Genomic DNA, 27843 nt, shown 5'->3' on the forward strand with positions numbered 1-27843 from the left:
TATTAAAAGAATTTCCTGACAATGGCACTGGCAGAGAAGAAACCTGAATTAAATAAGACATTCACTCTGATGATGAAGCAGTACAATGAAGATCAACTATTCTCTTTAGACTTTGGTTCAGTTTTAAGACTTTACTTAGTCTTACTAATGTACTTGCGTCACAGAATTCTGTGAACAAATGCAGGTATAATTCTGTTCTACAGTACACCAGCACCAGCTGCTGCTGGGTGACACTGTAAACAGCCCATGAGATTGGCTATGTGTGCCATACATTGTCATGTCCTGGGGCCATAAAATATCCTGAATAATATAAAACCAAATGAAAATAGCAATGAACTAAGTATTATCAAAGTATGAATACCATATACAACCTTGAGATCTGTATCCTCACAGGCAGCCACAAAACAAAGAGACCCAATAGAACCCGTTAAAACAAGACCAGCGAACACCCAATGTGCAGCAAAAAGATCATGCAAACAATAAAAGTAAGCAACTAACATTCAGAACTAAAGATCACGTAAGTGCGTCCACAGCCACAAAGCCCGTCATCACTACAGCCAATTCAGGAGCCCATTAGTTGCAGGCCACAGCCTCAGTTCAGCGTAGAGACGAATAAACCTCGTGAAGCAGTGAGCTGAACCGGTTTGTCCCTCACATCCAGCCCCGACAACCCCACCCTTTCAATCTGCGCTGGTGCTTAAATTGTCCAAACTTCGGTTTGTTCTCTGACCCGGGCTCTGCTGCTTTGATTTGGCCTGCAGCCAACCTTTCCAATTCAGCCCAGACCTTAAATCGATCAAACAGGTCTTTCCTCACTCACGGGCTCAGGCTTCACAGCCTTGAATCGTCTCTAAGTTCAATCCAGCAATGGCCAAATGTTGACTTATTCCCCATTCTCATACCTGGGCCCTGTTGCCTCGATTTGGCCCATACATACCACGCCACTACTGTCCTACACCTTTGAGACTTCAATTTGCACCACAAAATGCCAGGTCAACACAAAATGCACACTCAATTTGCAACTTTCTCTGGATTAAGACCTTACCATGTTCGCCTCCAGAGCTGCCTCTATCTTTTCCAAGTGGATATGCTTATTAAATATAGTACTTCAGTTCTATAAAGGGTTAATGAAATCAGCATAAATTTCAGAGGTTAGAGCTATGAAGAAAATCCTTTGTCTATGAGGAGGCCTTTGATAAAGATTGCGGATAGATTATCAGAGGTACTAACCTGTGGCTGGTAGCCAATAACAGTGATGCATCGATGGTCCACAAATGTGAAGAGTCCATCTGAATTATGCCTGGACAAGAACTCGGTGGGGATGGTGAGGCCATTCATATCCATGCACACAGGTGAGCTGGTGACCTGAGAAACATTTTATCAGAATTAAATAGAATGGGAGTAGTAATTGGGTATTAAAAATAGAAAAAGTTATTACTCTTTTTCAAACTTCAAGCAAAAGTTCAGTTGTGCATTCAGCCTATTTTTCAATAGAAGAGTAAGACCCCTCTCCTGTAAGGCGCAATAAACTTCTTCCACATTCACACTCAAATCCCAATTTAAATTCATCTGCCATCAAAAACTCTGCAAAAGGGCATCCTAGAGAGGTAACCATAAAATACATTGAATTATGCAATAAACTTTACATGGTAACAAAATTAATACTAGAGAAAAAACCCAAATTCAGATTTATCTTCAAATTAAGCAATTTCATAAAATGCACCCACTCCTTTGCACTACCATGTAGGGGAGGAAGTGATGAGAAAACAGTGGTTGCCCCTGTTGCTATATTTTCTTTATCTCTCAATAAACAGCACCTGGCTGCTTGGAGAGAAATTCAGCAAAAGGAGAAAGCTAATCAAATCTTCCTGTTTAATAAAATCACATTCCAGTATTGCTAAGCTGTTGGAAAGGATTTAAACTAAGTTGACAAGGGAATGGGAATTGGAGTGAAAGGATGGGGCTATTGGTATACAAGTTGATGCAGTGTATAATGGGACTGAGGAAGGACAGGTAGATGATAAGGCAAAATTGAATCAGTGGATTGAGTTGAAATGTAACATGGGGGCAAAATCGAAAAGGGTGATGAATACAGGGCTGAAGATGTTAAATATGAAAGCACGTAGTATATGAAATACTGTTGATCAGTGGTCCCCAACCACTGGGCCGCGGACTGGTACCAGGCTGCAAAGCATGTGCTACTGGGCTGTGAGGAAACGATGTGATTTGATGACATGAGTCAGCTGCATCTTTCCTAATTCCCTGTCACGCCCACTGCTGAACTTGAATGCACGCGAGGTCACTACCCACGCGTCATCCATGTCCGTGCGGGAAGAAGATCAACTCATCGAGCTTGCAAATCACGACGGACTGAAAAATATGTTTGACATAACATCTCTGCAGGCATTCTGAATCAAAGTCAAGGCTAAATATCCTGAGATAGCCACAAAACCACTGAAAATGTTATTTCCATTTCCAACATATCTTTGCGAAGTGGGGTTTTCTGCAATGAATGCAACGAAAACTAAATTGCGGTATAGACCCGACATAAGGATAGACCGGACATAAGGAACCCCTTCGAGTATCGCTGTCTCCCATCACCCCTCGATGGCACTGTCTTGTTGCAGGGAAACAAGCCCAGGGCTCCCACTGATTCAGCGATATTCGCATGTTGCAATGATTTTATATGTTCATACAGGGAAAATATGTGCTTTGTGTTTAATATCCAAACGTTACTTAAAATGTTATGATGCTATTGACTTATAAGTGACTTATAATTGACTTATCACTATATTCATGCGAGGAAAATATGCGCTGTGTGTTTAATATTAAATTTGTTAGATAAACCTTTTTAGAAACGAAATTCAGTGTATTAGCCACTTATAAGTGACTTATAGTTGACTTATCACCTATATTCCAGTTGTGATTAACACCTCCCCCCACCAGGGTTGCCAACTGTCCCATATTAGCAGGGACATCCTGTATATTGGGCTAAATTGGTTTGTCCCATACGGGACTGCCCTTGTCCCGTATTTCCCCTGCTAAGGTAGAGTGTTCCTATAAAACCTTTCATGCCGAAATGGCGTAAAGCGAAGAAGCAATTACCATTAATTTATATGGGAAAAATCTTTGAGGGTTCCCAGACCCAAAAAATAACCTACCAAATCATACCAAATAACACATAAAACCCAAAATAACACTAACATATAGTAAAAGCAGGAATGATATGATAAATACACAGCCTATATAAAGTAGAAATAATGTATGTACAGTGTAGTTTCACTGAACAGAATCGGGAAGATTAAGCCAAAAATGATTTGTAGAAAAATAACGGCATGTACACGCATGCGCACACAGGTGCCCACGCAAGGCTTCATCATCATGGTAGTCTTTCTTGGGGTAAACACAACGTATTTGACTGCTACTCTTGTCCATTGGCAACCCTACCCCCACCTCCCCCCCCCCCGCCCACCGATCAGCCAGTCCACAAGAATATTGTCAATAATCAACTGGTCCGCAGTGCAAAAAAGGTTGGGGAGCCCTGCAGTAGATGATCTTGTAGCACTGTTCACAGTTAGAGATTGGTAGGTATGAAGTTGTGCGCATCACTGAGTCGCGGCTGAAAGAAAATCATAATTGGAGCTTAACATCCAAGGATATACATTGTACTGCAAGGACAGAAGATAGGCAGAGGGGGTGGGGTGGATCTGTTGGTAAAAATAAAATGTATTTTTTTAGGCTGATTGAATGATCTGGCACTTTGCTGTCTCCTAAGGAGTTCGGCAAAGTTGAGTGTGGATTTTGCAGCCTGAAGGCCCGGAAGCCGGGCATGAGCCCATGATCGACTTCACTGCTTCTCTCTAACTGAGCTGTCAAGCAAGGCTGAAGTTGACAAAGACAAGTAGAGTGCAGGGAGGTGTTCAACACCATCCACCTGTTTCCTCTCTTTCTCACTAAGTGCTCTTCGAGCAAAGTGCAGAAGTGTTGAGTTCCACGTTGCAAGAACTGATCGCTGAGGCTTGTAGCTGTAGACTCTTTTTGAGGGACTTTAAGGTTCATGTTGCATGTGTTACTAGATTCTGGTTAGTGAGGACTGGATGCTTGGTGAAGTCTGGCTCTTCAGCCTGCAGACAGCAAGGGGCGCTGAACTGAACTAAACTGAATACTCCTGGACTTCTGGTTTGATGTTTGATATTCTATGTGTGGTGCACTCGCTTTTTGCCGTTTGCACAATTTGTTCTTTTTTCGCGCATGGAGGGAGTTTGGTGTTTTCTTTGAATGAGTTCCATTATGTTTTTTTGTTTCGTGGCTGCCTGCAGGAGAACGAATCTCAGAGTTGCATTCTGTACAAATACTTTGATAATAAATGTACTTTGAATCTTTGAAATCAAATCCTTAGAAAGAAGTGACATAGAATTGGAAAATGTTGAATCCTTGTGGGTAGAGTTAAGAAACTGCAAGGATAAAAACACCCTGATGGGGAATTAGATACAGGCCCCAAAACAACAGCATTCGGATATAAATTTCAAGGAGAAAAATAAAAGGCATGTAATAAGGGAATATTACAATAGTCATGGGGGATATAACTGTATGACTATATGACTATCTTCAATATGCAGGAAGATTGGGAAATCAGGTTGGTGCTAGATCCCAAGAGAGATTTTTTTTTACAATGCTTACAAGATAGATTTTTATAGCAGCTTGTGGGTGAGCTCACTAGGAGAAATGCAGTTTGGGATTGAGTTTGTGTAATGAACCAGATTTGATTAGGGAGGTTAAGGTAAAGGAACTCTTAGGAGTCAATCATAATAGTATGATAGAATTCAACCTGCAGTCTGAGAGGGAGAAGGAAAAGTCAGATATAACTGTATTACAATGGAGTAAAGGGAATTACAGAAGCATGAAAGAGGAGCTGGTCTTCCACAGTGAGGACTGGCGCAAAGTACTTATTTAGTTCATCCACCATTTCTTTGTCCTCCCTTACTACCTCGATGACAGCAGAACAGCAATGGCTGAAGTTTCTGGGGGGCAATTTGGAAGGCACATGATAAACACATCCCAAAGATGAAGTATTCTAAAAAGGAGGAGGGGCAACAAAAGAAGTGAAAGACAACATAAAAGCAAAGGAGAGGGCATATAATATAGCAAAAAACAGTGGGAAGTTCAAGGATTAGGAAGCCTTTAAAAAACCAACAGAAGGCAACTAAAATAAACATAAGCAGAGAAAAGCTGAATTATAAAGGTAAAATAGCCAATGATATCAAAGATGATATCAAACGTTTTTCCAGATGTACTGTATAAAGCGTAAAACAGGTGAAAGTGGTTACTGGACCACTGGAAAATGATACTGAGAGAAGTAATGGGGGTCAAAGAAATGGCAGATGAACTTAATAAGTACTTTGTGTCTGCCTTCACTGTGGAAGACAGCAGTCTGCCAGAAATTCAAGGGTGTTAGCAGGCCAAAATGAATGTAGTTGCTATTACTAGGGAGAATATGCTTGGCAAGCTGAAAGGGCTGAAGTCACCAAGACCAAATGGACTACACTCCAGGGTTCTGAAAGAAGTAACTGAAGGGATTGTAGAGGCTTTAGTAATGATCTTTCAAGAAACACTTGATCCTGCAATCGTTCTAGAGGACTGGGAAATTGCAAATGTCACTCCACTCTGCATGAAGTGAGAGAGGCAGAAGAAAGGAAACTATAGGGAGTTTGCAGAAGGAGATAGAATTGGGGGAATGAGCAAAGAAGTAGTAGATGGAATACAGTGAAGTGTATGGTCATGCCCTTTAGTGGAAGGAACAGAGGCATAGACTATTTCCTAAAGGAGAAGGAAATTTAAAAATCAGAGGTGCAAAGGGCCTTGGGAGTCCTTGTGCAGGATTCCCTAAAGACTAACATGCAGGTTGAATCGGTGGTAAGGAGGCAAATGCAGTGCTAGCATTCATTTTGAGAGGAATAGAATACAAGAGAAAGGACATGATGCTGAGGCTTTATAAGGCATTGGTCAGTCAGACTTGGAGTATTGTGAACATGTTTGGGCCCCTTATCTAAGAAATGATGTGCTAGCATTGGAAAGGGTCAAGAGGAGGTTCATGAGAATGATTTCAGCAATGAAACAGTTAACGTATGAGAAGCATTTGATGACTCTGGGCCTGTACTTGCTAAGAGTCTAGAAGTATGATGGGGAATCTCATTGTAATCTATGGAACAATGAAAGGCCTAGATAGAATTAATATGGAGAGGATGTTTCCTACAGTGGGTGAGTCGCAGAATAAAGGGATATCCATTCAGAACACAGATGAGAAGGATTTTTTTTAATGAATGGGTGGTTAATCTGGAATTAAATTGCCATTTATGGCAAGTCATTGCTAGGTTCCTGATTATTCAAGGAGTCAATAGTTAAAGGTTAAAAGGCAGGAGAATGGGGTTTAGAGGTATAATAAATCAGCCATGGTGGAATGGCAGAACAGACTCGATGGGCAGAGTAGCCTCATTCTGCTTTTATATCTTATGGTGTTACCACTCATCTGCTTCCTAACTCTATCTACCTGTCTTGGTGCTGCAGGCTTTAGTACAACCAGATTGGTAGAACGAAGGTGAAAGAAAAACAAAGCTGTAACAGTACAAGCAGTAAAAAAAGATATTTACAATAAAACAAAATCAAGATAATCTACTGCTTTGACATTTTAATAGGTCGATTTGTCAGAATTTCTGAGAACATTAAATACATTATGATTTCACATCAAGGATAATGCAAGGTCCAAGTGAACCTTTTACAAATAAATATCTTCTTATGGCAAATGCAAAAGATACCAATGACTGTGAATATCTAATTCCAAGCAAGCAAGGTCACTATGTATTTTAATAGCATCTGTAATGCTGGAAAACAACCGTCAATGGATGCAAACACCTGACTTGGTTCTTTTGACTAATATTGAAACAAACTGCAAAGGACAGATAAAAAGAAAAAGGCAGTTTAGGTAAGTGTGGGGGTCCCTAGAGAGCAAGACTGGGGAACAGTCAGGAAACAAAGAAATGACAGATGCGTTAAATCAATATTTTGCATCAGCTTCATAATGGATGACAGGGAAATATCTGATAGAATTCTGATGGGCTAGTTTCACATAGTACACAAGACCTTGCAATCATCACCATCACAAGGGGCATGGGATTAGAAACACTGAATGGTATAAACACAAGAAAATAGGAAGAGTTGTAGGCCACTTAGTCCCTCAAGCCAGCCCTATAATTCAATATGATCATGGTCTATCTATGCTGGCCTCAATTTGTGCCTTTTCTGTGTCAGTTTCACATTATCTTTAATTTTCCTCTATCTTTCAAATATTAATATATCAGAAGAAATATGGCGCCAGCAGATTCTGCAGACCCAGGTGACTTCTTCCAGTACATCCCTGATACAGCTTATTCCTCTTCTTTTATGGCTTTCTTCTCTTTTCAAGGTGGTTGTGTTCCTTTTGGTCCTGTGAGCTGCGGTTCAAACTACGGTTCTTCGCAAGCGGAGAGTTTTCGGACCAACTGTGCAGCCTAGCGCTTTGCCTTCTCCATGAACGGCCTGGAAAACATGCACCCTTGAGGCTGGGAAGTCAGAAGTTGGGGAGCAGCCCAGTGGGTGACCTCGTTCTTCACCAATTTTACCAACTGAAGAGTATCGGGAGACCGAAACATTGAAATTGCAACAATGAGACAGCAAGTGGTGTGTTCAGTAATTGCCAGCTGCTATTGGAGAAAGGTCCCGTACTCCAGTGAATTTAATTGAATTGGCTTTATTACTTACATTCTTCATGTACACGAGGAGTAAAAATCTTTTTGTTACGTCTCCGTCTAAATGTATAATTGATAATAAATAGTATGTACAACAAGACAGTCAATGTAACACAGAAATACAGATGTGTCAGCATGAGTTAAGCAGTTTGACGGCCTGGTGGAAGAAGCTGTTCTAGAGCCTGTTGGTCCTGGGTTTTATGCTGCGGTACTGTTTCCTGGATGGTACAATCTGGAACATTTTGTGGTTGGGGTGAATCGGGTCTCCAATGATCCTACGGGCCTGAATAGTGTAAAGTTCACATCTACAGATGTGCTAGGCCGTCTGCACCACTCTCCTGCGATTGAGGGAAGTACAGTTCCCATACCAGGCAGTGATGCAGCCAGTCAGGATGCTGTCAATTGTGCATCTATATAAAGTTCTTAGGATTTGGAGGCTCACATCAAACTTCTTCAACCGTCTGAGGTGAAAGAGGCACTGATGTGCCTTTTTCACCAGTCAGTATGTACAGACCACATGAGATTCTCGGTCATGTTTATGCCAAGGAACTTAAAGCTGTTCACCCTCTCTACTCCAGGTCCATTGATGTCAATAGGGGCTAGCCTGTCTCCATTCCTCCTGTTATCCACAATCAGCTCCTTTGTTTTTACCACATTGAGGGAGAGGTTGTTTTCTTGACACCACAATGTCAGGGTGATGACTTCTTCTCTGTAGGCTGCCTCATTATTATTTGAGCTTAGGCCAATCAGTGTAGTGTCATCAGCAAATTTAATTAGCAGATCGGAACTATAGGTGGTGACAGTTATGGGTATACAGAGAGTAAAGGAGGGGGCTTAGTACACAGCCCTGACAGGCACCTGTGTTGAGAGTCAGATGGGCAGAGGTGAGGGAGCCCACTCTTACCAAACTGCCGGTGATCTGACAGGAAGTCCGGGATCAGCTACACAAGGCAGGGTGAAGGCCAAGGTCTCCGAGCTTCTTGTTGAGCCTGGAGGGAATTATGGTGTTGAATGCTGAACTGTCGTCCAAGAACAACATGCTCACATAAGTATCCCTCTTCTCCAGATGTGTAAGGACTGTGTGTAGAGCTGTGGTTTTTGCATCATCTGGTGATTGGTTGCTTTGGTAGGCAAATTGTAGGGGGTCCAGTGTGGGTGGTAGCATGCTGCAGATGCAGTCCTTGACTAGCCTCTCAAAGCATTTGCTTATTATTGAGGTGAGTCTCTCTGATGGAGATAAGAGCCTGTTGGTCCTTGTGACCTGGGGCTTGGAGAAGTGACATGGAAGATTGTAACATCAGAACAGTGAGTTGCTGGTCTCTGCTCTCGTTGTTGCAGAAGTGACTGCTCCCTCCCTCACTAGAGAGAGAGCCTGCCTGAGATACTGAAGTGCAGGTTTTGTGAACTGTAGTTTGATGGACTCTGGATCAATAGGTAGGGGACTGTCTTTGCATGTGCTAGAAAAATAGGCGTAGGGGGTGGAGGAGTGTTTGATGTTTTTATTGCTGCTTGTGTGGAGGGAGGGTGGGGGCTTCCATGTTTCTATCATTCTATGGGGTTTCCTTGTTTCGTCAATGTCTGTAAAGAGGACGAATTTCAGGGTTCTATGCTCTAATATTACTTGCACTTTGAAACCTTTGATTTTCTTAAATATATCTATTAGGCTAAAGAACTTAAGCATTTCCCCTTCGACTCTTAACAATTTTTATCAGTGCACTATAGAAAGCACTCTGGATGCACAATGGCTTGGTGTGGCAACTGCTCTGCACGTTACCGCAGGAAATTACCATGAGTTGCGGACACAGGTCAGCACGTCACGTCACAGGAACCAGCCTCCTGTCTATGGACTCTTTCTACACTTCTCGATGCCTCAGTAAAGCAGCCAGCATAATCAAAAATCCCACCCCCCTGTACATTCTCTCTTCTCTCCTCTTTACTGGGCAGAAGTTACGAAAGCCTGAAAGCACCAGGCTTGAGAACGGCTTCTATCCCACTGCGATAAGACTCATGAATGGAACTCTTGTACAATAATATGGACTCTTGGCCTCACAGTCTACCTCATTATGATCTTGCATTTTATCGTTCATCTGCACCGCACTTTTCAGTAGCTTTTCCACGTTATTCTGCATTGTTATTGTTTTACCTTAGTCTAGCTCAAAGCAGTGTGTAATGATTTGATCTGTATAAACAGTATTCAAGATAAGCTTTTCACTGTATCTTGGTACATGTAACAAAAATAATGCAATACCAATGAATTCCACCATCATTGGGGACAAAGAATTCCACAGATTTTTTTATCCTCTGAGAGAAGTTTCAACATAACTGTTTTAAATGACTGGCACCTTCATTATATTTATGTCCCATCGTTCAAGACTCTCGCACTAGTGAACATATCACAACATTTCCTCTGGCAAGCCCCTATAGAACCTTCACAAACAAGAGAAAATCTGCAGGTGCTGGAAATCCGAGCAACACAGGCAAAAGGCTGGAGGAACTTGGCAAGCCAGGCAGCATCTATGGAAAAAAGTACAATCAACGTTTCGGGCCGAAACCCTTCAGCAGGACTGGAGAAAAGAAGCTGAACCTCAGTTTAATTTCAAACACACACTAAATACAGCCAAATGAAACAGCATTCCTCCACGTCTAACATGCAAAACACATATACCAACAGTCAAATGCAGCACATATAACATACATAGTTACGATAGCAGAAAAACAGAGTCACAAAGATACAAAAATATATATACAGTGCACTCCGGTTAATTCGGACACCTCAGGACCGGTACATTTTGGCCCAAGTAAGCCACTGCCCCAATTAGGGAGTTGCAAGGAAACAGTTAAAAAGTGATTTTAAAAAAAACAAACTACCATTTAACTGAGTAACAAATTATGTATTTAATTGAAATACAGTAGTAATGAGAACACTGTCAGTGCTCCTACACTACCATAAAACTGTATATTAGGTCCTAATAGTTATCGATGGAGGAATTCATCCAGTGTTCACTGCTGTGTATGGTGTGTCCAGAGAGGGGTAGCACCTCTGGTGAAGGGGCATGTCATATTCATTCTTTGGGCTCTGCTGGCCACTAAGCTCTCATCTGTGGCTCCAAGTAGCTGTTTGCATGCGACAGTGGCCGCACTGTGGTATACCATTTCGACAGTCGGGCTAAACCGAGTGAGGGTAAAACAACTGGCCTCATAGTCCGGTGAAATAGGGACATGCCTGTCCTAGCATATGGAGTCACATCTGGTGGACTGGATGGATGAGATTAACAGTGAGATCTAATGGTCTAGAGGCAGTCCTGCAATGCTTTGAGGAGAGCGAACTGCATGAAAAGCCATAGTAGTAGTCATGGTTATCCACTGTAATCAAGGACGATCCCAGTTTGTGATGTCCACTTGTACCACTGGACTCAGTCTTCCAAGATTGAGACAGTGAACTGTCCCAGAGCAATGGCTTTTCCACTTTAAAAGCACTCTTGCAAAGGTTTCACTGTCATTGTTGGATATGATGGACAAGCAACATGCTGCTGTATTATTTTCATTTACTGTAAATTAATAAAATTAGTGCAGATAATGGACTGCCTTCATACAATACTTTCAACGATCGCATCCTCCAAATCTTCACTGTCATTGTAATATTCACGATGATTGTTGATACCTTCAAATTCTTCATAGTTCCTAATTTGTTGAAGTAGTGAAATTGTTTCATTTTCACTCCCAGCCATTTCTGACATTTCCAAGCCTGAATGCTGAAACTACAATGAGCAAAACAATTCCAAATTGGCTTACTGCTATTTCTTACCAACTATCAGTGACAAAAATCACTGTTTTTTGAACACAAACACACATGATTGAAGGTATTTAAAAAATGTTTAAAAAGCATGGTACAGTATCTAAAGGCCACACAGGTTCATGTGACTGATGCTAGTGAGAAACTGTTTGGCATCCATCTCCTGTCCCAATTATGCAGCCTACTGTCCCAAATAAACAAAGGGAATTCCGGCTATTTTCTCAATTAGTTTTATTCTTTAAGAGTTGTCTCAAATAAGCAGCTGTCCTGATTAACCGACAGCCCTATTAACCAGAATACATCATGTTAGCCCTAGTCCCTGAGTGTCATGGTCTGTGAATTGATGGTACAGCAGTCCTCACCACACACTAGTGCAGCTGCAGAGGAACACAATCCAACTCGTCTTCCTCTGAATGAACACTAGAAGGGCCAGTCACCAACCCAATATGTATTCTTCTTTCCCACGCCACCTCCAGTATCTTCTTCCCTGGGTGGCTGCAACAGGTGACCCTGCGGCATGAGGGCCTAGTCCGCGCTATAACCAAGGCCACACAGCTCTCCTGCCGTTGGTCTCGCCAATGAACCAGTGAACCGGACTTGCAATGTTCTACATTGTCAATGCCAATAGTCTTGTGATCACAAGAAAAATGTCCAAGACAGTTCTCTGCACCATTTGTTGGACTGCACACTGCCTCTGATGCCTTTCTCCTTGGGTGGCTGTAGCCACTGACAACACGGTGCGCAACAAGTCCAGCTCCACTGCCATTTAGCTACTCGCCAGTGGGACAGACCTGTAGCACTTGATGGTCTCAATATCCAGCAGTGTCTTGTGATTTCACAAAAGATGCAAAAGGACAAACAATTACACCTTTGTCTGGACCATGGCTGGCCACTCCAACCAAGTGCACTGCCATTTTATCGATGATGCAGGAATGTAATTTTTAGGCAAGGGAATCATGTTGACTATGTTTAGTTATATTCAACTATCCCATATAACCAGTTATTTTCCCTTTGATTACTGATTGTAGAATATTGCCAATTACAAATGTTAAACTAGCACGCCTATAGCTCCCAGTATTCTGTCTTTCTCCCTTTTGTAACATGGGAGTCACATTGGCTGTTTTCCAAATGCCTGCTACTCTTCCCAAGTTTTGCAAGAAATAAACATTTTCAATTAATGAGCCAATTACCTCTCCAGCCACTTTCTTCAGTGGCCTTTGGGATCCAGCGATTTGTCTCCCTTTATTCCTAATGAGCTTTTCTAATACTCTATCCCTTCTGATTGGGATTTTTCACATGTTCCTCTTTTCATTTGAATTTAGCTTACCTGCTATGGATATTTGCAGAAACCACCATGGTGAAGAATGAGTTAAAAAAAACTGACTTAATATATGTCAATTTTTTTCTTACTTCTTTTATTAAATCACTAGCCACTCTCGAGGTTCTACAACAAACCTAGCCACCTTCTTCCTTTATATATCTACAGTAATTCTGACTTCTGGTTTTAATTTTACTCATTTTCTTCCAAAATCAATTTTGAGTTTTTACAGTCTTTCATTGCTGGATTCTAAAAACTTGCCTCTGGCCTACCACAAGCTCTTGCCCTACTCACATCCTACTTTTCAACTGAACATTGTCCTTGTTCTCCTTTGTTAACCATATATTGTGCCCTTTTCTCATGGAGTTTCTCTTTCCAGTTGGGATAAATCAAGAGAACTATTGAAGTCTATAATCGAGGGAGAAACAGTTTGTCATTTAAAGGAACTTAAGATAATTAAACCAAGTCCACATGGTTTTATGAAAGGTAAATTACTTTTGACAAACTTGCTACAGTTCTTTGAGGATTTAACAAGGTGCAGGGTGACCTTCAGGAGGGGGAAAGGGGATAGGCAGCTGGTGCAGAATATCTTTGTGGCTGTTCCCTTCAACAGCAGGTATACCACTCTGGATACTGTTGGGGGGTGGGGGGAGTGACCTAGCTGAGGAAAGCAACTTTGGTCAGGGTTTTAGCACTGAGTCTGGATCTGTGGGTCAGAAGGGAAGGGGCAAAAGAGGCAAGCTGATGTGATAAGAGGATTCGTAGGTTAGGGGAACATAAAGGAGGTCCTCAAAATATGAAATAAATTTATTATCAAAGAACATATATGTCACTACATATAACCCCAAGATTCATTTTATTAATTTTCTTGCAGGAATACTCAATAGATCTAATGACTGCACTAACAGAGCAGACAACCAGTGTGCAAAAGGCAACAAACTGTGCAAATAAAGAAGGAAAAGAAATAATAATAATAAACAAATAAGCAATAAATATCAAGAATATGAGATGAAAGCTTCGTGAAAGTGAGTCCATAGGTTCTGGAAACATTTCAGTGATGGGGCAAACGAAGTTGAGTGAAGTTATTCCCTTTAGTTCAACAGCCTGTTGACTGAAGGGTAATAACTGTTCCTGAACCTGGTAATGTGAGTCCTTTGGCTCCTGTACCTTCTTCCTGATGGCAGCAGCGAGAAGAGAGCATGATCGGGGTGGTGAGGTCCCTGATGATGGATGTTGCTTTCCTGTAACAATGCTCTGGATAAATGTGCTCAATGGTGGGGAGGGCTTTACCAATAATGGACTGGGCCACATCCACTACTTTTTGTGGGATTTTCCATCCAAACGCATTGATGCTTCCATACCAGGCTGTGATGCAGCCAGTCAATATATTCTCCACCACACATTTATAGATGTTTGTCCAAGTTTTAGATGTCATGCCACATCTTCTCAAACTCCTAAGGAAGAAGAGGTACTGCCATGCTTTCTTCATAATTACACTTACACGCTGGGTCCAGGTTTGTGGATAAGAACAAGAACCCTGGATGGTTTGCTGCCTCCCAGGTACCATTGTCAGGGACATCTCAGTTCGAATACACAGCATTCATAAGTGGGAGGGTGTGCAGCAAGAGGTAGTGATCCACGTCTGTACCAATGACATGGGTAGGAGGAGTGACAAAGTCCTGAAAAGTGAGTTCAGGGAGTTAGGTGCTAACCCCTCCAGTGTTCTGATCTCAGGAATGCCACCTATGTCATGTGCTAGTGAGGTCAGAAATAGTTAGATCATACAGTTTAACATGTGGATAAGGAGTTGGTGCAGGAGGGAGGGCTTCAGATTTTGGATCACTCAGCTTTTTTCTAGGGAAGGTTGGACCTGTACTGAAGGGCTGATTTGCAGCTGAACTAGAGGGGGACCAATATTCTTGCGGTAAGACTTCAGACAAAGACAGGAATCAAAAGGTCGAGCATGGTGGGACTAATGTTCTGAACAGCATATATTTCAATGCAAGGGTAGGTGGATGAATTTAGGGCTTGGATCAGCATGTGGAATTATGACATTGTAGCCATTAGTAAGACGTGGTTGTGGGGGTGGGGGGGCAGAGCTGGCAGCTCAATGTTCTGGGGTTCCATTGTTGAAGATGTGAGTGATTGAGCGGGAGGGATGAAAGGGGGAGAGTGGCATTACTAGTCAGGGAAAATGTCACCACAGTATTCAGTCACGACAGACTGGAGAGCTCGTCTAGGGAGGCTTTATGGGTAGAAATGAGGAAGAAGAAAGGCATCGCCATGTTAATGGGGCTATATTATAGACCAGCCAATGGTCCACGGGATTTAGAGGAGCAAATTTGAAGGGAGATCGCAGAAACATAAAGTTGTGATAGGAGGTGATTTTAACTTGCCGTATATTGACTGGGTTTCCTATAGTGTAAAAGGGCAGCACGGGAGAGAGTTTGTCAAATGTGTCCACGACAGTTCCCTTAGTCAGTACATAGAGCTCCCAACTAGACAGAGTGTGATACTAGATCTCTTGTTAGGGAATGAGATAGGGTAGGTGACAGGAGTTTGTGTAGGATAACACTTTGCAACTAATGATCATAATACCATTAATTTCAAAGTAATTATGGAGAAAGATAAGTCTGGTGCTTGGGTTGAGATTCTGAATTGGAGATAGGCAAATTTTGATGGTATCAGAAAGGATCTAGCAAGTGTGAATTGGAACAGGTTGTTTTCTGGCAAAGATGCACTTGGTAAGGCGGGAGGCTTTCAAAAGTGAAATTTTGACACAACAGCCAAGCCATCATCAGTCATTTCACTAATGACTTTTCTTCCACAAGGTTGGGGGTGGGGTAGTGTGCTGATGCTTATTGTTTAATTCCCTTCTCAACTCCATAGCAAATAAAGTAGCCAATGTCTGAATATAGCAAAACCTAAGACAATATTCATTTGTACCACTAAAGTGCCAGGTATTGACCATCTCCAATAAATGAACATCAAACCACCCACCCTTGTATGACTTTTATGAACTCCCATATCATCAACATTCTCGGAGGTGAGGGGAGGTGGTGGGGTCATCATTGACTAGAGACTCTTTTAGGCCAGTCATAAATATTTTGGCTGCAAGAGCAGGTGAGAGTCTCAGCATCATTAGGTGAGTAATTCCCCAGATGTCATTGCCAAGCAAGTTATATGTCAAGACAATGATGAATTATTCTCCACTTGCCAGGATGAGTACAGCTGCAAAAACACTGATATTTTTGATAGATCACTCTATACAATTATCCTGATTCTCTGTGTTCTATGTGAGAACCAGTCTTCATTCCCTGCTAACACATTTTCTCTTAATGAGCTCTTAACTTGTGTCTATTATGTGACACTGTGTCAGATGACTTTTGCAAATGTATTCTGATGCTCTGGGGAGGGTGCATGGTTGACAGCCCGCCCCTGCATTTCTAATGACCAGCACTGTTTATTTTTCTTGTGTTAAAATGTTTTTGTGGGATTATGGTGGGAAGTCCATATATTGTTACACTTTAGCTTGGGTTATACAGTTATTCGCTTGTGTATTTGGGAGCCACCTTAACTGTAACCAGGATGTGTGATGGTCACCTCCCCCATTTGTATGAGACTTGTTGGGTTCTCTCTGCGGGTTATGGCACCCGGTCTGTTTTTGTGTTTATAATAAATACAATAAAAACTGCTGTTGAGTATAAAGAGCCACAGTATGTTTCCGTCGGCAGCACAGAAACAGGCTCCTTGGCCCATCTAGTCCATGCTGAACCATTAATCTGCTAGCCCCATTGACAACCTCCCAGATCATAACCCTCCCACCCACGTACCTATCTAAATTTCTCTTAAATGCTTAAATTGAACCTGTATCCACCATTTACACTGGCAACCTCTTCCACACTCTCACCATCCTCTGAGTGAAGAAACTTCCCTTCATGTTTCCCTTACAAACTTCACCTTCTACCCTTAACCCAACAACATAGCAACAAATCTCTTTTTGCAAAACCACTTTTCTCCCCTCTGGGGTCAGTATAATCGTCTGGAAAGTTAATAGCAAATTGTCTTTTCAATAGTATAGAAATAAGAAGAGTCAGAAAGATGCAACACAGAACCAGGTCCTTTGGCCCACTAAGTGTACACTGACTATCATCTTCTCATTTACATTAATCATGTTATAATCCTTTTTTTGATTCTCATCACATTCCTGAGAACTACCCCCACCCCCCAGTCTCTACCACTCACCTACACACTGGGGTATATTTCCAATGACCAGTTAACTCACCAACCAGAACGTCCTTGGGGTACGTGAGGAAACTGGAGCACCTGGAAGCAATCCACATAGTCACAGGGTGGATGTGCAACTTCCCCACACAGAGCATCTGAAATCAGGATTTTGTGCCTTTCCTCAACCTATGATGCATCCTCATTCCCACCTTATGTCCACACCACTCCACAGATCCCAAATGATACCACCACCCCCCCATTGTCAATAACTATCCCAATTTCTCCAGCTCTGCCTCAACTGACACCTTACCAACAACTCAAGCTTGGAAGGATCAATGTCACCTTGTTGCACACAAAGCTTTGTACTTCAGGTCCAACTAATGTTTACAGTGGAATTCAATAACAGAAATAGTCATTGTTGTCCCGATCCTGCACAAAGTGTTGCTACCTCGCCCCTCCAGTGACCAATACCTCTGGAGCTGTCTCTGTGGAGTATGTAGATTGTCCATTGACTGCATGTTTCCCCTAGATATTCTGGTAACTCTAAAGACGTATTGGTTGGTGCTTAATTGGTTACTGCAAATTGCATCTAATATAGATGAGTGTGAGGAGGATCAGGGTGAGCTGATGGACATGAGAGAGAATAAATTGCAGCAAAATAAATAAGGGGAACAGAATTGATGGGATTCTTTTGAGAGCCAGCATAATTTTAATAGAATATTACTGCATATTACAGCCCCTTCGGCCCACAATATTAGATACAGTGTACAACTTCACCTTGCTTGCTCTAATCTATCTCCTGGTGATTATATCAAGGAAATCATTGCAAAATCTCTGAGTAAAGAATGTTATGCAGCACTAGAACTGAATTAAAAGCTTAAAAGTAAACTAAGAAAGCTCATTGTAAAATTCAACAGACACTCTCACTGAACTAAATCATTTGTTCAACAAATATTTACAAAAAGATACTCCATTTACAGGAATTTCTGAAGAGAATGACATCATGTATAGGGCCATTTAAAGTTAATGAATATATTATGTTTTGTTGGAATCCTTTTCAAAGTGAATACAATAAAAGACTCACAAAATCATATCTGTGATCAATATGTGTTTAAAATTGATATTGAAAGCACATAATGCAGCCCCATTTCATAGTTGAAAATAACTGAGCAAGCTTTAGAGCTTAGGGAAAACATCACCACAGCGGTCAGAAATTCACAGGTTTTCTTAAATTAAAATAGAAGAATGTAAGCCAAATCAAAATGCCATGTAAGAAGCAGAATAACAAGAACAATGTTACAGATACTGTGCTGATAATTGCAAAGAAAATTGGAAGGATCCCACAAGGTGTAGGATGCATGTTCTTTCTGCATGTTTCAGGTACGCTGTCATGCCCCTATTTATTCCATCAGCTCAATATGCAGATGGAGAAATACTACCTCTCTTCACAGCCCCAAAATCATCCATCCATCAAAATCCTTAGTTTTGTATAAGTAGCACAGTTTCAGTACCCCTTATCTGAAATGCTTGGGGCTGGAAGTGTTTTGGATTTCAGAATTTTTTTGGATTTTGGAATTTTTGAGATAGCTTGGAATTGTCATCATTTATATGCTACTGGTAAGCAGTCTTTGCCTTACACTTATTCATTCATTATACATACTGTATGTACTTAGTCAAACTTAAGTCAGTGCTCAAAATATTTTTTGAAATTCGGAGATTTTTGGATAAGCGGTATTCAATCTGTAGTCTTATTCTGTGGAACTGGCATGTGTACTACTTACTGTGTATGTCAGCAAAACTGTCTAAAATTATACTTGCTGAAATTCCAAAAACCCTGAGCCAGTGTTTGTTAACATTAACAGCATAATTGAAGTCTATTCCCTTAAACTTCGGTTAATGATTCATTATAATGAATACGTTTTATCACAAGCTTGTACAAAGCCGGTGCTAGTTTTTACCATTTTAAATGTGTGTGCTCATGCTAATTTAAGCCATTATGCCAATTACGCCAATTACTGATGACGTTTCTCCTAAAATGGGATCTCCCTTACCATTGCATGTAGCTAAGTAGTTAAGCATTCAAAAGATTGATACAAATCACTGGCTTAAAGTTTGATGTTATTAGTGGTTCCATATCTAAAACTGATTTTTAATTTACACATGGCTTTGTGATTAGTATCTATCTCCACTGCCATTGTTCAGCATTGGTTAAAATCCCAAAAATATTTGGCATATCATCGTAAAAGAAAGTTAGAATGAACTATTTACAAAATGACAAGGCCACCCACCTTTATGAGTGAACACTCATCTCCTTCATATATGATTTTACATGTTTATGGACTTAAGTCCATAAAGTGCAATGCTAATAAAGTGCAAAACTAAAGCCAATAAATCAGTGACAGGGATAGCATGGCTATGAAGTATGCCACAAAAAAGACATCATAATCATTCCAATAGCAACGCTTTAGAATGGAGAAAAGGTCACAGTGGTGGCAAGGGATAGATGAAGGGGCTGTAGTTTATGACCACAAATGAGCAGTTGTTCGAAGTCTGCAGATGATACAAAGCTTTGAGATGAAATAAACTATAATGGAAATAATAAAAAGAATTTAGATAATTGTGCAATGATGCATAGTCAAATTAAGATGAAGAGAGTATAATATATACATATTGAAGAGACTGCTAGAATAGGTAAACTTAGGAATTCATAATCACAAAATCTCAAAATTGACAAGGCAGTTTAAAAGGTATATCAAATTCAGAATTTCATAATAAAGGCACAGACACAAAAGCAAGAAAATTAGCTATACTTTTATAAACCATTGGTTTGGCCTCTGTTGGATTACTGGGTCCAATCATGGTCACCTCACTATCACTTATGGAAAAATATCAAGATCTGGAGAGGAAGCAACGGATATTTATCTGAAGAAATTATTTGTATGGAGAAACTTATAAAACTGATACTATTGCTACTACAGATAAGAAGGTTAACTGGTCACTATGATAGAGTTGTTCAAAAATATATGGAAATTAACACCATTTCTACTGCCAGGAGGGTGTGTAACTAGAAGTTAAATTTCAGGTAAATGGCAAAATATCTAGAGGAATTATTTTTTGATTTGTAGAGGTTGCTAGTAAAACCAGTACTTATTGCTCTTGAGAAAATGATGTTGAGACACTTTCTTGAACCACTGCAGTCTTCTAAACCTGTTCTCACAAGCACTATTGGGAAAGAAGTTCCAATTCTTAGATGGAGCAATGATGAAAGACCAATGATAGATTTACAAGTCAGTATAGAAATGTAGAACTTGGAGGGAAACCTGCAAGCATTCTCAAGCTCTTTCTGCCCTTTGCAGTACAGACTGTAGGTTTTGGAAGTGTTATCAGAGTGATCAGGGTGAGTAATTGCAGTGCTCTTTGTAGATGATACCACTGCAGACAGTTTACATTCGTGGTGGATGAAATGGATGTTTAAGGTGAAGTGCCAATTTTGCAGGCTGCTTTGTTCTGGATGGTGTTGACCTAAACAGGCAAGTGGAGAGTATTCTATCATACTCCAGTGGTGGGAAGGCCTTGGGAGGCAACTTACTTACCAGAGGAAAAGCAACATAAACTTAGTAGAGGAAATGGCCTCTTTCTGTGTTGTAAGAAAATCTGAATATTACTCAGCCTCTGAAGTGTTCTTGTAGCAATAATATTTACTGTCTGTGGCTGCTCCAACTGAGCCTCCATTCAACAGTGATTCCTGCTATATAGATGGTGGAGGACTCACCATGAAATATTTTAATTTGCAATGATGCAATGCAATTCATAAACTGGTGATGTGAACATTCAATCATAACAGTACAACTGAACTGACTATAAGCTTCAAAAGGCAAAACAGGCAGAACTGAATAAATGTAACCCATTGGATAAATTTGATACGACACCTCCACACTACAACTGAAAGGAGAAGCCTGTATTTATGGAATGATTTAAATGTACAACTTAAAAGGTTAATGGAATTCTTCTGTGTTAACTAGCTGCATATTAAAACAATTTTGCAAAAACATTCAGAAAATTGTCCAGTATTATGTTCCTAATTCTGTTTCTGATTTACAATCAACCACATTGTGACTTTGAAAACAACTCTTGAAGCAATCATGTGAATCAATATGTAAATCAATATGTAACAATGAAATAGCATTTAAGCAAATATTTAAATCATCATGTGATTAATAATGAAAGACAAATAGACTTTCATATAATTTTACAGTTATCAAAATTTAATCTCAGTTTATTGCTTCAGCGTGGTAAAACAGGGCCTCTTGGAAAACATTTTGATGTAGACCGACATATTAAAAATAAGTTTGTCTTAGACTACAAAACTACCCCATTTAGCTTCCCTGGTTTTGAAATATGAGTGCCTGGTATGGGCTGTGGGAAAGGGGTAAAGTGGGTGCAGGGAAAGATTGGATAAATTTTTGTTTTATCCATATTTTTATTCCCCCACAGTATCAAAGTGTACTGGTTTGATTGAAACTGGACTGAAGAGACTTATTGGTAAAAATGTACAACTATATGATTTCCTCAACACTCGCAGTCAAGTACCTGAAGTCGTCCAATTGCAACTAGGCAAAATTTACTGCTTTGCCCACCATCTGATTCCTCTTCTGGAATGTTCATTCCTGCCAAACAAAGAATACGTCATGCTGTTATTATTAACACACCCCACTGCTATTATTTCTGAACCTTTCAGCAGAATTTGCTGGTTGCACTCTGTTTGCCAAATAAAATTGCGAAGTATCAAAATATCCACTGTTCTGGTATACACCCTGCAGTAACAGACGATGTGAATCAATCACATTGCTCTTATAAAGCAATCCCATGATGGACATGATACATAATTCAACATTGCATGAAGATGGGGTATGTTGTTTTATGTATTAAAATAATGTATAAAATTATCTAATTACCTATGATAAGAATCCCAAATACTGGCTCTAGTTTACTTTATAGATCAGATTTTAGGCTTTGGGCTTGGACATATACTGATTTGTTATTTAACTGGTGTCTAACTGAATATTCTTTGCACTTAATATGTTTATATTAAGGAAAGCTCCATTTATGTAGTAAAGAGGCTCTGAATTTGCACAAAGGGCTAATCAAACAAAGAGTGCACAAGCAAAGGGTACACTTAAGATGACAGCAAAAGCTTAGTGAAAGAATAGGGTGTTGCACAAGAGAGAAAGGGAACCTTATGGAAGGAACTATGGAATGTGGAGATTAGGAACACAGCAACAGGCCATAGTGCCATTCAAAATATCACTGCTGATCTGTAACCTAAGGCCATAAGCACTTACTGAAGTTACACCCACTAATGGCTACAAATAAAGACAGTAACTAAAGAGTTTGATGTAATAGTTGGAAGAGCTGATGCACAGTAAGAAAAAGGATGGAAGAGTTTCAAGAGTGATTTGAAACAATTTTAAAAATTTTAAATTTAGTATTGTTGGTGAAAGTTCTAATAGTTCCAAAATGCTTTTCACTGCAAAATGCAATTCCGTGTGAATGTTAATGCCGTCTGGGGAGTACAAAGTTAAAATTGGGAGTTTCAACGGGTGCAAACATCTGTTTCTTAGTCAAGCAAAATCCATTGCTCACATTGTAGTGATTTTCAGGCCTCTAGGCTAGGAGGTTTTGATGGCTGGAAGATAGCAATTTCAGTTTTGCACATTGGCATAATAAATAATTAATACTTTCTTAGGATGTATTAATAATGCAAACAAGCTCCTTTTAAATTATACTAGTACAGTAAAAGATCAAAACATCAGAGGACCAAATCCCATCAACGCTAGAAAATGGTCACTGGAAGCAAAGGCTCGTTTCACCCAATGTATTATGCAAACAGAATTGTGGTGCTAAGCCATTAACATGGTATCAGGAACCTGGCACCTGGCAAATGACTGCTGTCATTTAATTCCTAGCCCATTATCATGAGTGGCCAGTGATAGATTAAAGCTAGGCAGCAGCACTACGTAAAGCCAGTCCTACAGCTTTTAGACGGTAGAAGTCCTTCCCTATGCCTCAGGGGAACAACGGATAAGATCATAAAACAAGTGTAAGCAGCCAAGCACATCCCTGAAGGTCCTCACATCAGTGAGACAATGGAGAAGAGAAACTTCCTTCACTGGATGGGCTGGGAAACTTCATTCAGATTTATAAATAAACCGGTCATATCACCAAACTGGCTAGGAATAAGCCTGGCTTCAGTTAGCGACTTGTGCCACACCACATCCGCCTAGCCTAAATTAGAAGACAAAATGTTGACCATTATTGCAATGGTCAATACAGTCTTCAAGACCAGTTGCTGAACAGAAACCAGATTATTTAGAATGACCTTCCTTTTCATACTTCACTTCCTCCTCTCCATCCATATAGTCTTCTGATTTACAAGCTGAAGATGATGCAGGGACGAATGTATAACTTGCCTGTCCATAACCCTACCCATGTGCCCTTTTCCTTTCAGATAGCTAAAGGCACCCAAATTAGTCACAGATGACTTGGCAGGACTGTGATGAACAAAGTATATGCCACTCACCCTGAAAATTAGTTACCAACTCAAATACACTATAAATATTCTATATCTCCAAAAGAAACACAACCTTGTCGTGGTTTGGAGGCTTGTGTGCCTCAATGACCTGGAGAGTTATGTTTGCTGGAGTCAAGGCTTTATACTTTGGCTCTTTATAGGGTCACCCATGCCAAACAGGTCAAAGGGTAGAGGCCAGACTAAGAGTGGTGCACCAGTCCTCCAGGTTCGAGGGTTCAGCTCAGGGCTAACAACCCTGACTGGTAAAACAAAATTGTCATGGGAACAGCAATGAAGAGTCCTTCTACATCTGAGTGCAATGGTATTCCTGAGTCTCCACCAGGGACTTGCATGACTGACAGTAGTGAAAACCGAAAGAAGCTACTGATATGATGAAGGAAGCCCTGAACACTACCAGAGATGGAAGACCTTCATTGCTGCCCTAAACACCAGCGGAATAAGATAAAAAATATTCTACAGGTTAATACAAAGACAGGTCTGCACATGCGTATCCATAGGTAACAACAGGCAGAGCTGGGGAAAGGATTCACTGCGGGTTCCTGGAGGGTGAAGTCACAGAAAAGTCTTCCTGCAAAGACCTCTGAAAAGCAATCTTACACAAGAAAACTAATGGATGTGCACAATTAATGCTTGGCACCTCAGCCAAAAGGGTTTTCTAAGATATCAAAGATATGGATATCCTGTGACATTCTTGCAAACATCTGTGCACGGAGCCCACCTTTTCCAATATGAAGTAATAGCCAGCTTTATTTCAACACATGCAGAGCCAAATATTGCCCAGTGACTAATGACTTAAATCCATTCATCAAATAGTGAAATGTCAGACGTCCGCTTTGCTAGCTCAGCCTTCAGTCTACAAATTCAGACTTCCATATTGGAACTTTGCATGCAAGGATCACAGAACATTCAGAAATCTATCTGCCACTCACTGAACTATCCACTCTAGAGTGGTAATATAATCATTTCAAGCTGATGGTAATGTGATTAAACCTAATGCAGAATCTTGACTCAAAATGTCTACAACTCCTTTCATTTCTCACATGCTCCTCAATGCACTTAAGTTCCTCCAGAGGATTGTTTGTTGCTGCTGATTACTTTTCATTATTTGTGGTCAAGTGGATATTGAGAAGATCAGCAACAGATAAAACTGTATTGGAACGGTTAATTGAGAGTGTACATACTCAAATCATAACTTAATTAGTAGCCAAGTTGCACCTCCTGATTTCTTATTCTTCATTAACAAGGGGTGACCCTTCATTTTTGCCACAATATGAAGGATCCTACAGGTAGGCATTAACAAAATGGAGACTTATTCTACAGTACATTGCAGGGCACATCCACAGAAGTTCAGGCAGTTGAAGTGTTTCCCCAGGCTTGATCCTAGCTGTCATAATATGAAAGTTCTTGTGATGCCTACAGACTCTAGAGGGGCAACAACATTTAGCAGACCAATAACAGTCTTCTCCATAAAAAGGCATTCCAACAAGCCACCAACAAATTTGCAAGTACCTGATAATGTCTTTAAGCAGCAGAGGTAGAGAGCAGATAGTTTGTCATGCTGGCTACATGTTGTGAGTTGACGTATGGTGTGCTATGGTCCATTTGACTGAGTATTGTCAAATCTGGACTGCCTGACAATTAATACCATAAATTTTCTAAGTCCCCATATTTCTGGAGTGGATAAACACCACATCCTCCACAACCCTTATGAGGGGAGAGTCACCCTTCAAAGCAAAATTCAACCAAAATCAGTGTGAAGTTAGCAGCTTAGCATTTGAATAGAACCAAACCCAAGACCAGGAAAAATAACATATTATTGGGCCAAGTGACTGCAATTTAGTTACCATTATATAACTCACAGTATCTATTCCAGTAACTTGTTTATCACATTTACTAAGGGTTTAAAATTACTGAAAAACTGTGGTGAAATATTCAAAGCTATAATAGAATTTCTGAGATAACAAAGTTTCCAAAGTGAGAAGATTTGATTACAGCAACAACTTTCATCAAAGTGATGTTTCATGTATTTTACTTGATTACAGATAGTCACATAATACTGCAAATTGATATGTATTATCTGCAAAAACTATTTGTTGATAAAATATATTGTAAATCATGCTCTGCCTACTCTGTACTCTAGGGACTAGGAAACCAGGGAATTTCAGTCATACAATGGCCAAAAACCCTGCATTTCTCCAGCTTAGACCCCTCATATACCGGCCATATCACAAACAGACTTCAAACCTGCAGACTTCTCTGAACTGCCAAACCTCAAACACTGGAAATGATGACTGACTCTTCTTTCAGCTCTGAAAGCCTGACCCTTACCTGAACTGCTGCCAGTGAGTCGATTCCATCTCTTCTAGATAGATGCCTTTTTTTCACAAGAATAAATTAACTTTAATTTTTCTCCCTTTAGACAATCCATTGCATTTAGCACTCCCCACCCTACAGCACCACTGCATCCCCTTGCATATCCCTGGCAACAACTGTATCCTTATTAATTTCCCAAACAGTCCAAGTTTTGATTTTTCCAACCATCCTCAACCACATCCATACACCACCCCCCCCTCTCCCCATATCATTAGATAGATAGATAGATAGATGGACATACTTTATTGATCCCGAGGGAAATTGGGTTTCGTTACAGCTGCACCAACCAAGAATAGAGCATAAATATAGCAATACAAAAACCACGAACAATCAAACAACAATATGCAAACTATGCCAGATGGAAATAAGTCCAGGACCAGCTTATTGGCTCAGGGTGTCTGACCCTCCATGGGAGGAGCTGCAAAGTTCGATGGCCACAGGCAGGAACCACCTCCCATGATGCCCAATGTTGTATCTCGGTGGAATATGGCCAGAGTCCAACAGCAAAAAGTTCAATATACAGGCTACAAACACATTCCTCGATCGTAATATGACCAGGATTGCACCATCCGTTGTTAACCAGAACAGCAAGCCCCCAACTCCTTTCCACTTACTGCTCTCAGTGCACTTCCGGTCAGCCCGAACGGTCTGGAAGCACTCCATGGAAAAGTTTTGGTTGGGTATGTCCTCGTGCAACCACGTTTCAGTAAAACACATAACACTGCTCTCCCGAAATGTTCTCTGACTCCTGGCTAGTGCCGTCAACTCGTCCATTTTATTACCCACCGAACTCCTCTTCTCCGTAAGTCTCTGTTGTCTCGACCCAGTCCTCTTTCCTCAGCTTTGTGATCCCCCTCTGCATCCTCTGTGTGTTTTCCTCCAGATTTCAGTAGGGGTGTCCGCCACTCTGTTTGCTAAACCGGTCAGCATAATACCTAATTATTGAAACTCTGCAAACCACTTCCGGACACTTCCTCTGCAATCTCCAAACTCTGAAATAGTGGACATACTCTGCTACTTCAGGCAGAATATAGAGATAATCAAGCAGGTCAAGAGCTGTTTTGAGTCCTTTGATTGGCTGCTCCTCCTCTACATTAAATGTACAACTTTAGTTGGTTTTCAATAGTAATCGCCTATAAATAGACACTGATCCTCTTATAATAAAAGTATTCCAGTTTCCAGTTTAGATTTCCTTATACATTAATTTAATATACTAAAAAAAATCAAATTCAAATTATGTCAGGGGAATAAGAACATGCCTCCCAACCACTGAATTTTAATGTTTATTTCATTTCTAATCAAATCTGATTCGGAAAATTTCTGGAAGGATCAAAATTTCCTTAAAAACCCAATGGATTAGAAGAAGAATTTTCTAGGAACCAAGATCTTCAAAGAAACTCAAGTCATAGATTATTATTTCATTCTGGTCATGGCTCCACAGACTCTGAAATTTCTCTCAGCTGAGTTTAATTGACCAACATTCTTCACTATTTTCAGTTCCAATAGCCCAGAGAAACACATTCCTTTAAAAAGAGAATAAAAATCTGATTGTTAAAGCATGTTTCTAGCTATATATAGCAGTGTAAAACCAGTGACCCAAGACAGCTCATATAAGGAGAGAACCATATGAGAGCAGCACAGTAGTGCAGCTAATAGAGCGGCTGGTTCACTGCTCTAGCAGTCTGGGTACCATCCTGATCAAGGGGCCAACAGTGTGGAGTTTTCACTTTCTCCCCTGACTATATGGGCTTTCCTCCCA

At 40.5% G+C, this 27843-nt stretch overlaps 1 protein-coding gene across 7 annotated transcripts in view; it reads right to left on the minus strand.

The window, feature by feature from the left end:
• The window catches only part of arnt2 (aryl-hydrocarbon receptor nuclear translocator 2), a 402719-nt gene that overhangs the window by 168160 nt on the left and 206716 nt on the right, over nt 1-27843 (minus strand). For all 7 annotated transcript variants that reach the window (XM_063065763.1, XM_063065762.1, XM_063065765.1 and 4 more), the window contains 2 exons: nt 21710-21786; nt 1231-1365 (listed from right to left, as the gene is read on the minus strand). In XM_063065763.1, the coding sequence (XP_062921833.1) occupies nt 1231-1365; nt 21710-21786 (212 nt within the window). The remainder of the gene's footprint in view (nt 1-1230; nt 1366-21709; nt 21787-27843) is intronic.

This window comes from Mobula hypostoma, chromosome 13 (assembly GCF_963921235.1).
Source record: "Mobula hypostoma chromosome 13, sMobHyp1.1, whole genome shotgun sequence".
NCBI lineage: Eukaryota > Metazoa > Chordata > Chondrichthyes > Myliobatiformes > Myliobatidae > Mobula > Mobula hypostoma.